Source organism: Miniopterus natalensis, chromosome 12 (genome assembly GCF_054644295.1).
Source record: "Miniopterus natalensis isolate mMinNat1 chromosome 12, mMinNat1.hap1, whole genome shotgun sequence".
Classification (NCBI taxonomy): Eukaryota; Metazoa; Chordata; class Mammalia; order Chiroptera; family Miniopteridae; genus Miniopterus; species Miniopterus natalensis.
Window position 1 is genome coordinate 63,558,823 of NC_142092.1, and position 12,507 is coordinate 63,571,329.

Consider the following 12,507-nt stretch of genomic DNA (forward strand, 5'->3'; position numbering starts at 1 on the left):
CTGGCCCTAAATCCAGTGTTTAATGATCCGTGTTCTAGGCAGGGAAATATTGTTAAGGGAAGGATTTTTCAGGCAACTTTTCCTAGGTGTCCCTTGGGTTTTTATACAATGAGATCTTTTTACAAACTGTAGCAAGCAGGGAAATGGAGAACGTGTCCTCTCAGTAGGGGTGAGCACCGATACCAGCATCCATCTGTCCTCTTGTTTAGGAACAAGGGACATCAGTAAATATGTTCACAGCTGTGTCTTTCTCTCCCAGTCCAACCGAGGCCATTCAAGGCCATGTTGGGCTCAGGAAAACGTGGCCCCTAGAATGAGCTGAACCCCAGAGCATGTATGTTTTTGGAGATTGTATGGCTTGACCTCCTTATTTATAGATGGGGGAGGTTCCATTCAGGGACTCGGAGCCAGGCCTCCTGATACCCAGCCCAGGATTTTTCTCTTACACTTGCTGACTTATTTGCTCTCGAATGTCTTCTCTTCTCCAGACCTCGATTCTCCCAGAGACTTGACCGCTACTGAGGTTCAGTCGGAAACTGCCCTGCTCACCTGGCGACCCCCCCGGGCACCTGTCACCGGTTACCTGTTGGTGTATGAATCCGTGGACGGTACAGTCAAGGTACCTTGAAGTCTATAAACAGTTCCCCACTGCTAGTTGAAACGTCTCTGTTACCCTCAAAGCAGGAAAGAATTACCTGGGTGTGCTTCCCTACCTGAGTGCAACTGGGAAAGGGAACAAGGAATTAAGAGGGCCTGGGTGCCAGACCTTCTGAATTACAGGCTCCAGGCTCCCTCCTTTCTACCACACTCCAGAGCTGGTAGCCAGCCAAGGTCAAGAACCACTGCTCATAAGACTTGAGGTCATTTTAGGAGCTGGATTCTTGGTCCTTTCATATTTTCTTGAGCAAAGGCCAAAGGCTTCTTGCCATATATATGTCTATTGTCTCCCAGGTGGCGCTGTTCCATTAGACGTTGAAATACACTTCACCATGTTCTGACGTTAACTGCTAACACTATCTACCAAAATGGTTCATATTTATTTCTTTTCTCCACCCATGAGCTTTTTTCTTTTACTTTGTAAGTTGAAGTAACTTTAGACCTTCACACCAGTGAGATTGTCCAAACTGAACCTTCTAAACTTGTTACTAGGTTTTTAATTTCAGCCTTCATAACTTTTATGTCCGGGACCTTTTGCTCGTGCTCTGCCCTTTCATCTGCTTCTAGAAGGCTGTTCGTGTTTCCTGCATCATCCTCGCTTTACCCATGAGGATATATGTTATTGTTATTTTACTCTACAACCTACAGAGCGTTCCTTCCATGTTCTTTTTTCTGTTTTGCTGCTGCTGGTTTGGTTTAAGTCTCCGTCGTTCATGTCGGAGACGTCCCCCTATGTCTGTCTGTCTTTTTTACTGGAGCCAAGAATGAAGCAGCTGAGTGGGAGTTTCAATCACACACCTACAGGGCTTGTCAACAGTTAGGCTCACTGGAGAGGGACTGGGCGAGTACCCAGCGATTGTACAGGGGACTCCCCAATATCAGTACTGTAAGCCTTTTCTCTGGAGCTGCTCCGTCTTCCCAGAGGGTCCCGCAACTCCTTCAAGCCAGGCTGCTGGGAGCCTCGCTGGAGAAAGAGCTGTTTTCAGTGTGATGCCCCGGCCTCCCCTCAGCGGGCCCTGGTGGATTTGAATCTAGAGTCTCCTCTCTGGCTCATTCCTTCCAGGGACGAAACCTCAGCCTCCCACCTGGCCTGGGAAGGGCAGTGTTCGCACTGTTAGAGCTGGAACTCTGTTTCTCATGCAGAGTTTCTAAGCAGACTTCTACTCAGCCAGAGCGCACACTGACCTCCAGCGGCATCTTTGCTTTTGTGTACGTCCCACTCCTGAGCTTGCTGGGCTCTGGCCATTCGCCAGCGAGCCTCCGCCGGGCCCTGCCCACGCGCTCGACCCCCAGCGTTCTCCATCCTGTCCCTCAGGTGCCGCTGCACCGCACGTTTGTCTGTCAAGGTTCCAGTGACATCGCATGCCTGTGGCTGTCTTCTCTGCCATTGCCCTCACTTTGGGGGTTTATACTTTATATCCCTTTACTCTCACTTTAGTGGGCATCAGAAGCAAGCAGAGATGGGCTGGCATGTCCAGCCTGCCATGCTTAACCAGAGCGGACACACATTTCTAGTTACTGCCATGGCCCTTTTTGGAGTTGGTACAACAATGAACTAACTCCCTGTGTGAACAGAGGCAAGTCCCTTACTTTCTCTGGGGGGGGGGGGCAGTATTTATACCCATAAGATGAGTGCAGTGGACCCGCCAGTCACTAAGGTCCCTTCCTGGTCAGGCATTCCAGGATTTGCTGTTTACCTGAATTCATGAGTCTCATTTCAATGTATCCAGCTGCCTAGAAAATGACTTTGCACAGCAGCCTGGAGACCTGATAGGTAATTGTATCCCCAAGTAATTCAATGAGCCCAGCTTTATACCTGGTCCTTCCCCAAGGACCAGACCTGGGGGCCACACAAGGGTCACTGGGTCACTGGTATCAAATAGCGCTCACCCTAGTTTACTTTCCTGCATGCCCAATCCCCAGCTTTATGCGATTCACTCAAGAAAAGCAGCCTGGTGTAGGATGAAGGAGTCCTGGTCAGGCTATTGGGAGACAGGATGCGAGACCATCCTCTGCCACCGATAAATTCTGGAGCGAGAGCACGTCCTTCAGCTTCTCTGAAACTCCACCCCCACTGGAAAAATCCGGATAACTTCACCTGCCCAGTTGTGAGGGTGGAAGAGAACTTCCCAGAGGCCTCCACACTGACTTGTTCCTGCCTAAACCCGTTGACTGTGTCTGCAGATTGTACATTGTACCAGTGTGGTTAGCTAGGAATGTAGGCTGAATTCCAATCCCAGACACCAAGGTCATTTGCTGAAAGGTGACTTCACAGGCATTGAAAGCCAGAAAGAAGATTTAGAAAGAGAGAGAATTTCCTGCAGACTGACACTGATCACCTCCTCTGGACAGCAGCACTGTGACCAGTCACAAACTACAGCGTAGTTAGAACAGGTCTTGCGGCAGCTGCACACATCTGCCTCCCCTAGATATCTCTGTTCTAGAAGAGAGACGTGCTGGGTCAGTTCAGGTCTTCACCGTGCCATTGCCATGCCCACTGAGCACCGTCACCATCTCCTGACTTGAGACATCTCCAAACTCCGGGATCATATGGCGAGTTCCTTAAAATATGCACCTGGCCAGGCCCCACTTCCGGCCCTCATGGTCCTGTCAGTCTGGGATGGAGCTCAGGTGTTGCATTATTTTACAGCTTCCCAGAGGATGTAAAAAAGAGCCATATTTAGGGACCACTGATGTAACTGCCTCAAAGTCTAACCCTTTTTCCTGTGTGTAATTCATCTTGCTACCAGGTTGAATTGGGTTTGTGTCACTCACATGTTCAAAAACCTTTTGGGAATCTCCATTTCTTATCATGATAAACTTTAAATTCCATAGCGTAGCCTTGAAGGCCCTTTTTTACCTGGTCTTTGTCCACCTCTTCCATCACCCCTCCCCCCACCAAAAAACCAAATATGGTTGAGGTAGATCATTGTCTTTTCATATTATTTTAATTAGTCCTGCCTCTTCTAGCCCCAGGACCTTTGCTTATGCTGCTGCCTCCCCATCTCTGACATCTCAGATGTGAGAATGGAGCCTGGCACAGAGTGGGACCCAGTGGGTTCTCACTGAATAAAGAAATAAATGGATGGGTGAATGAATGAATGAATCATCTGTATCCTAAGGATTTATGTGGCCAAAAGCTATTAGACGCTTTCTTTTGCTCTTAGGAAGTTATTGTTGGTCCAGACACCACCTCCTACAGCCTGGCAGAGCTGAGCCCATCCACTCACTACACGGCAAAGGTCCAGGCATTGAACGGGCCCCTGAAGAGCAAGCTGGTCCAGGCTATCTTCACCACAAGTAAGGAGCTCGGGGATCAAACTCTGTGAGAATGAGCCAACCCCCCTCTTCTCCTCCGACTGCTACATTAGATTTTCCCATCAAACCTCTGAGCAGGATCAATTCCCTGCCACTCCCTGGAAGCCCAAGGAATGGAGGTGCAAGAATAATAGGGCTCATGGTGAGAAGGAAGGAGGGTCAGTAGTGAGAACACCTGCATTCAGTCTTCATCTCCACCACTTGACTCAGGAAAGTCACTGCCATTCTACAAGCCTCAGTTTTTTCACCTATACAATGGGATTGCTAACCATCCCTCCTTCACGAGGACTTTGTGAAGGCCCTTGTACTGTATTTGAGCTCCTAGCCCATTGTGTGGTCCATTCTCAGGGCTCATTATAAGCGTAGGTCCCTCCCTTTGCATTTGCAAAGTCTGTCCATGTTCACAGTCACACACAGTCCTCCCACCCGCCGGTGCGGTGGGCCGTGATGCCACACCCAGGTGCAGTCAGATTTGGGCTTAGACATTGCAGGACCAGGGAACCACCCCTGCACCCTGCCACTGGGCGTCTTCTGCAGATGGCACACGTGCAAGGTGTTCCATTGGTGAATTAGAGGAAGCAGCCATTCCTGGGAAGGAAGGGAGCCGGCCTTTGGAGAACCCTGAACCTGGGATACATGGAGCATATCCCAGAGCTGCCTCCTGCCCTTCACACTTCACTCTGCTCACCCTGCACACACCTGCTGAGGGAGGGGCACAGGCAAACGCGTCTCTTTGCAGAACTTACGCCAGGGGCTGGAAACACAAAAATCTGAGTATGCCCTAAAGATGATCCCAGACTAGGGCTGTGAAGTAGATGAGAACAGCCAATGTTGCAACCTCAGGTGAAGGCCAGGTACAGCGAGGAGTCAGATCAGAAAAAAGAACTGCGGTGGCCGTCAGTTCTCCATGTCATCTGCTAAGCACAGACCCTAGATTGTCTGTAACTACCAAGGTTTTCATTTTGGGCAGCACATCATTCCACTGCGAAATCCCCCAGGCACTCTTGTTTTCCTCTGCCTAAGATTCCCAGGCTCAGGGCAGTGAAATGCGCACTCTGGTGTCCCAAGGCAAGGAATTGGCCAGTTCAGGAATGGAACCCTTGTCTTGGGCCTGTGAATCGTCTGATGACACTGAGATGCATCCAGCCTAACAGAATGCCCTGATCCAGTGAGCCACCCACTGGGTACTAGGAACCTCGCCATCCTAGCCGGTACCTGGGTGCCATCAGGTGCTGCCTGGAGACTCCAGGGGGAACGAGGCCAACCTCGCACATGCCCATCATAGTGGCTTAGCCTTCCTCGCACTGACATCCTTGACAGCTGCCCTCAAAATAAAGGATGGAGATGGATGTGTCCCTTATAACCACAACCTCTAAGCCTCATTGCACCCCTGCAAAATGGGTTTTGTTCCCATCTTGCATATGAGGGAACAGAGACTCAGAGAGAGTAAGTCATCTAGCCAATAAACAGTAGAGCTGAAATTTGAAATCTCCTACCCCAGTGTTCCTGCTCTGACAGTCACTCTTTCCTCTTGTCCCACAGTTGGACTCCTGTACCCATTCCCCAGGGACTGTTCCCAAGCAATGCTGAATGGAGACACGACCTCTGGCCTCTACACCGTTTATCTGAATGGCAGTAAGGCCCAGCCTCTGGAAGTCTTCTGTGACATGACCTCTGATGGGGGTGGATGGATCGTGAGTATCGCCAAAACCTCAGGTATGGGGGGTGGGGGCAGAGGGCACATGGAGGCAGGAGAGACGGGGGCCCCCCTCCTGCACTCTCACCCCAAGGTGCATGAGGTTTTGTAAGATAGTGCCTGTTACAGGAAGGCACTCAAGGAATATCTGTTGAACAAAAGAATGGGAAAGAAGCTGTTGCTTTAAAAAAACAAAACAAAACAGAAGAAAACAATTTTATTGTAATTTATCTCATCGGATCCTCAGCTCTGTGATGCATAAAAATGACCGTGGTCATAAACCCACTATGTGTATTAATTAGTGTTTGCTATCTGCCAGGCACTGTGCTAAGAGTTTTATATGAATTATTTCAATCTCACTGTCATACGATCTAGGTAGTTGTTTTTTTTTTTTTTAATTAATAAACTTTATTTTTTAGAGCAGTTTTAAGTTTACAACAAAATTGAGCATATGGTACAGTGAGTGCCCACTTACCCTGGTCCCCACATCACAGCCTCTCCCACCATCAACATCCCGCCCCAGGATGGCGCCTTTGCTACAGGCGATGACACAGTGTCATCACTTAGAGCGGGTGGTGTTTTCAGTCCCTACTCTTCAGGTGAGAACTCCTAGGCTCAGAGAGGAGAGGTTACCTGCCGGGCGTTGCCTGGCGAGTTCGCCATGGACAGAGCTGGGGACAGGTGCTTTTCCCACAGCCTGGTGCTCTCCCTCTCCGAAAGAGGCCTGCTCTTCCCTTCCTTAGCTTGAGTGCCGCAGATTCACTGGGTGTGTTTCTAGGTGTTCCTGAGACGCAAAAATGGACGTGAGGATTTCTATCGCAACTGGAAAGCCTATGCCGCTGGGTTTGGGGATCGCAGAGAAGAATTCTGGCTTGGTAACGCAGCCCTGCATGTTTGTGTCTGAAATGTCCATTTCTGTCCCCCTTGTCACTTGTCCCGACCCTCAGCGACCTATGGGGGAGAAACGGATGAAGAGGAAACAGCTCTAGTAGCAGACACAGAATTTCATCTTCTCAATAGAAAATACTTTCAATTCTCTGGGTCATTAAAAATGAAAATCTGGTCAAGGGAGAGCCACCAGCCAGGCCTTACGAATGAGCGTAGCCATAGGTCATTTACTGACCATTTAAGAACCGTTCTCCTGATACCATTAACTGCTTCTGATGCTGAGATGGGCCCTTTATAGCCATAACCTCTGAGCACCCTGCAAGGTACAAAATTCCCATCTCGCACACGGGAAATCAGAGCCTTAGAGGAGCATCTAGCCAGTACTGTGAGCATTTGAGCTGCAATTGGAAATCCCCCAAGCCAGCACCACAATGCCCTCACCCATCCATCCACACAGCTCACACTTTCCAACCACCTGCCCGCAGAGGGCACTGTCCTCTGCACCGGTGCCTGGGGGCAGGGAGGGAGGGGGCGGGGGGGGGGGGGGCTCTATCCCACTATCATCCATACCTTTCTCTTCTGAAGACCCTGAGAGTTGAAAAGGGGCTTTCTCCACCTTAGCTCCTCTGATCTTCACAATACCCTAGGGGTTTAGCAGGCAAAGCTGAAACCCGATTTTCCCTGAGGCTCAGTTTTCCCTGGTGTTGCACCAGCAAGAAGCAGACAAGCTGCAAGCCAGGGCCTGTGTCACCCTGTGTCACCCTCCTTACCCTACACCAGCCGCTGCTCTGACGCGGTGGAGTCGAAATAACCACCTCGGGCGCTTGTGCTTCTACCTCACCCTTGCCTGTCGTCCCCAGGGCTGGACAACCTGAACAAAATCACGTCCCAAGGGCAGTACGAGCTCCGGGTGGACCTGCGGGACCACGGGAAGACAGCCTACGCCGTCTACGACAAGTTCAGCGTGGGAGACGCCAAGACGCGCTACAGGCTGAAGGTGGAGGGCTACAGCGGGACGGCAGGTAGGCGCCCACGGCCACGCGGCGCGGGGCCTCCCGTGCTTTCAGCAGGTTCCTCGGGGCAGCCCCACCCTTCGTTAATCCAGCCACTTACTGGATCAGCAAACATTTGAATCCCTCCTGGGTGCTAATTCGGAAGAACTGCCATTGAACACAGTCGGGTGTAGAGACTTCGGTCACTGAAGCAGAGTAGGTTGGAAGCAGGACAATCAGGACTGATCTGTAGCTGCCATCACTTAAAAATATGTCTTATCCATTTTTAGATAGTGCAGAGGGACAGAAAAACAGTCGTTCAGGGGCCTTAATACTCATGTAACCTGGTACTTCCCAATTCACTATGTACATATGAGCCCCGGAGATGCTGACCCGCCCACCCAGACGCAGTGTTTCTCACAAGCTCCCTGGTCATGCCGCTGTGGGGGGGGGGGGGGGGGTGCTGGTGAGTGCATTGTACTCGGAGCAGCAAACAAGCCAGCCCATCGCCCAAATGCTTGAGTCCCCTCTAAGGCTTTGTCCTACATGGCCATCCAGCCTCAGTCTGAATACCCCGTGGCCAGGAGCGCTCTCTCTCCCTCCCCAGCAGCGTTTTCGTTCCTTGTCTGGTCCATAACCTAGTCAGGTCTTGAAGATTCCTTTGACTTGGCCTGGCCTCCGTGTGGTGTCTGGCTCAGTCAATAAGGACACGACATGCATTCAGGCTGCCTAGGTAATGCCTTGGCAGATATTCCCACGCTTTACCCACATTTAACTCTCATGAAATCCATGCCAGGGAGGTACAGAGGTGGAAACCGAGAAAAGTTCGGCGATTTGCCCAAGGTGAAAGTGCCTGTAGAAGGTGGGCCCAGGGCACAGCCTGGCTGCAGAGGTTGTTCTTCGTAACCAGGGGGATCAGATCTGAGAGTGCCCACCCGGTGCCACCCGTTCCTGCTTTGGGTGGCTTTCAGTCATGTGCATGAGAATAGGAGAGAGCTTCTGTGGTCCATTTCCAGCCTCTCTGAGCCCTGAAGGAAAACATCTCCAGATAAACCTTCACCAAAAGCCAGGCTCAGTCAAAGGAGAGACAGAGCTCTTTAGAGAGGAGAGAGACCCAGGGGCAAAAACTGTTTGTGTTCCTTTATCCCTCAGAGAAGCCTGACATTTTATTATCTGGCCATGAATACCTCTTTGGTTGAGATGGCTTCGGCAAGAGGGATACAGTTACCTGGCAAAGTCACTGAGTGAGCAGCCGGAGTGAGTGAGCCTCCACCGGCTCTGTGTTCCCTGCAGAGAGGAGCCGGGCTGTGTCCCTCACGGGAGAGCACCTCGTTCATCAGTGTCTGCCTGCCGTGCTCTCGCTCTCGGCAGCGTCAACAGGCATCTGATCCCTCTGACAACCTGCTCCACCATGTCAGGGGAGATGCCTGGGCGTCTTGATATTTTGATGCATAGTGTTGGCGGGGTGGGGAGTGAGTGTGCACAGAAAGAAAGGGCACTTAAAGGCCCTTAAATGTTCCCAGAATTCAATGTGTTAAATTACAAACTAGATTACCAAAAAGCACTATGTATAGTGGGCTTCTTGTTTAAGAATCAGGGAACTCTGGTCCCATAAACACTTGGAAAAATAACTATATGATACTCAGGTTATTTGGTGACATCTAATATTTGAAGGGTTTGATTCTAAGTATGGCTCGAAATATTTGTATTTGGGGGAAAGCATTCGTAAACACAGATTTCTCACATTACTCAGTGAGCTCCTTTATGGAAAGGGAATGCAAAAAAATCATAAAAATAACACCAATCATAACAATTTGTTCAATGCTCTACTTTTTTAGCATATACCTTCCTATGTGGCCCCAACAGCACTCCAAGGTGGATAGAATCAATGTGCTAGTTCCATTTTTATAGAGGAGAAAACTGAGGTCCAGCAAGAGGCTTGACTCATGCAACATCACGGCTAGGGAGTGCAAGAGACGTGACTTGAAGCTGGACCCTCCAACCCACCCGCAGCCCTTTTCTACCAAATTATGCTGCTTTTATCAGAAATGCGCCCTTAGGTGACACTCATATCTCATCCAGTCCCGTGTGTGATCCTAAATCTGGTCCAATGTGCAAGACCAGCCCACCCCAGAACCCTGCCATTGTCACCCCCGGCTCTGCCCTTCACGGCCCACAGGAAACCCCAGCTGGGCTCTCAGGCGCATTCTCTCTCTCTCCCAGGTGACTCGATGGCCTACCACAACGGCAGGTCCTTCTCCACCTTCGACAAGGACACGGACTCAGCCATCACCAACTGTGCTCTGTCCTACAAGGGGGCCTTCTGGTACAAGAACTGTCACCGCGTCAACCTGATGGGCAGATACGGGGACAATAACCACAGTCAGGTGAGCAGACCGTGAGGACCCGGGACCGGGCTTGGGAAGCCGGTTGGCGGTGAGACTAGGAGGCAGCACCTCGGGTAGATAGCAATGGCCAGTGAACACCTTGCCTACTGGAAACCAACCCGGAGGTCTTCTCTTTCTCACAGGGTGTTAACTGGTTCCACTGGAAGGGCCACGAACATTCCATCCAGTTTGCTGAGATGAAGGTGAGACCCAGCAGCTTCCGAAATCTCGAAGGCAGGCGCAAACGGGCGTGAAATCCAGGGACGACTGGGTGAGAAAGGTGTAGGGCCCAGAGGAAGAGAAGAATTTTACCAAAGTACCAGTACAACCCGTCCAAGCGACAAGCCACACCTGGGCATTTGGCAGGAGTTAACACTGACCATGGCGCATCGGGCCCACGGCAGGAGCGCTGGCCTCCCCACTCCGCGATTCCTTCCTCCGCACCAAAGACGACCGTCTCCAACAGGTTTCTGTTGTGTTGCTTGAATCAGCAAAAATCTTCCAGGGACAGCATCCCAATGGTATTCCTTCTCGTGGGTGGCTCTGGGAATGGGAGAGGGGTGACCCGGCTGTACAGTGGTAGTTTGTTGTAGAACCGGCTGTCTTTTACACAGAGCTGTATAATTAATTATCATGATTTTTGTTCGCAATGATTCAGTGTGCGTCATTGGGAGCCATCCCCATTTTTTTACATTTCATATGACAGAACCCAGAAAAGCAATCCTGTTTCAATTTTAAGGATATAATTAATATTATTAATATAATAATAATGCTGATGAAAACTAAGGATTTTTAAAGAGATCTTCCTTTCCAAAACACATGTGGACAGTACCTGATTGTATTTTTTTTTAATAAAAGCACAAGTACTTTTAAATGGGCCTGTTGTTTTGCCTTTCATTGTTGAGCCTAAATTCCACCAAAGCCAGTGTATCTGAACAAAGGGGGGATGCTGGAAGGGAGGGTGAGGGGGGTGGTCGTCCAGTGGGAGGCAAGGGCCAGAAGGGAGGGAAACCCTTTTTTGGACAGAGTTGAACAAGGTTGGAAAAAGCTTACAACTTAAGATTCAGCTTCTTACTCAATATTTCCAAGACTAATAGTTTATGGTTTACAAGATGTTTTTACACCTATTTTCCATCGTGATCTAACAATTTTATGACATAGAGGAGGTGAGAATTGTTATCATGCAGGAGTTAAAATTCCCAGAGGCGGAACTGCCTGAGTTCAAATCTTGGCTCCACCATTCCCTCCGCCCCTAACCTCTCCGTGTCTCAGTTTCCTCATCAGTGAAGTGGGGGTGCTCACACTTCTTAATTTCAAAGCATTTCTTGAAAGATCATTTATTTTATAGGAGGCCCTTAGCAGGGTGCCTGGCATATATTAAGTGCTAATAAGCATTAGTTATCCTACTATTCCTTTACCTATGATGGGTTGGGGTTCCCAGAAGTGCAATGACGTGTCTGTCGCTACTTACCCAATTAGTAACAGAAGTAGGATTGAAACTCTGGCCCCAACGTCCCTGCTGGGCCCCGCGCCCTGATGAAAACTCTCCTTCCCTGGGAAATGTGAGCCATGGGGACAACCTACAGGTTGCAGAATGAGGATCCTGCCAAATGAGGATCCTGCAACCCCAGAGTCAGAGCTGCAAAGAATGTCTGTTAGGAATATCTCCTCCACCCCTACCCAAAGCCCCCCGAAAGGAAGACACCCCAGCATCCCCCCACCTCAGCCTGAATACATCTAGTAAAAGGGGAGCTCACTGCCCAGCAGGCGGATCTGTTTGGGCTCGGGGACTATGAGTGAGAACCACACTGTCCGCATTTCTCTCCTAGAACAAGGGCGTTGGGAGGGTGGGGAAAGCGATTCCCAGTTCAATCCCTGAGGCACCTTCAGCAAATTGACTTATTTAATGAAAATGTTGGGGCTGATAGGACTCATTCAGACAGAATGGGATGGCTCAGAAGTGAGGGCCGTAGGAATTCGGGGCTCTGGCCAGCCCCTCTGCTGCCAAGTCGATCATGCTTTAATAAGCGCTGTCTTGTTTATATATACAATGTGCTGCTCCAGATCATAAGGCTTAGTGCCTGCAATTCAGCCATAGCAACGCTCGCCTTGCTCCAGAAACCCAAACAAATGGGTGCCCTGCAACCATCAAGCCCCAGTAGGAGGCTTAACCCTCTGCAAGCTGCTGCCCTGGAGGTCTCTGAGCTCCAGTCCCATCCCCTCCCAAGAAAGACAGATAGAGCTGAGCCGGTAAAGCGCTCCCCAGAGCTGCACCAGAATCAAATTCTGATTGATGAGGAAGTCACATGAACAGAGTCCTTAATGGTGGCATTGGGGAAGGGTGTAGATGCCCCCAGAAGAGCCGAAGGCCATGGCATTCAGTACTTCACAGCTGGTCTCAAGCTGTCCATACACACCAAGCTCTGCTTGAAAAGCTCTGGCTTTTCTGCAAGTGCGAGGTCACCATTTCTCAGATGCATTTCAGCCAGTCGCTGACTCTGTGGCTTCATTCAAGCCATCTCCTCCATCTCAAAAGTCCCCTGAAATTCTCCTGCAGCCCCCGAGTCCA

The 12,507-nt window shown here is 50.2% G+C and overlaps 1 protein-coding gene across 5 annotated transcripts in view; it reads left to right on the forward strand.

Moving 5' to 3' along the window:
* Positions 1-10,815, forward strand: part of TNC (tenascin C) — an 81,843-nt gene extending 71,028 nt beyond the window's left edge. For all 5 annotated transcript variants that reach the window (XM_087822862.1, XM_087822863.1, XM_087822861.1 and 2 more), the window contains 7 exons: positions 489-619; positions 3,825-3,957; positions 5,518-5,669; positions 6,450-6,546; positions 7,420-7,581; positions 9,775-9,938; positions 10,082-10,815. In XM_087822862.1, the coding sequence (XP_087678988.1) occupies positions 489-619; positions 3,825-3,957; positions 5,518-5,669; positions 6,450-6,546; positions 7,420-7,581; positions 9,775-9,938; positions 10,082-10,192 (950 nt within the window). In that variant the 3' untranslated portion in view covers positions 10,193-10,815. The remainder of the gene's footprint in view (positions 1-488; positions 620-3,824; positions 3,958-5,517; positions 5,670-6,449; positions 6,547-7,419; positions 7,582-9,774; positions 9,939-10,081) is intronic.
* The last annotated feature ends 1,692 nt before the right edge of the window (positions 10,816-12,507 follow it).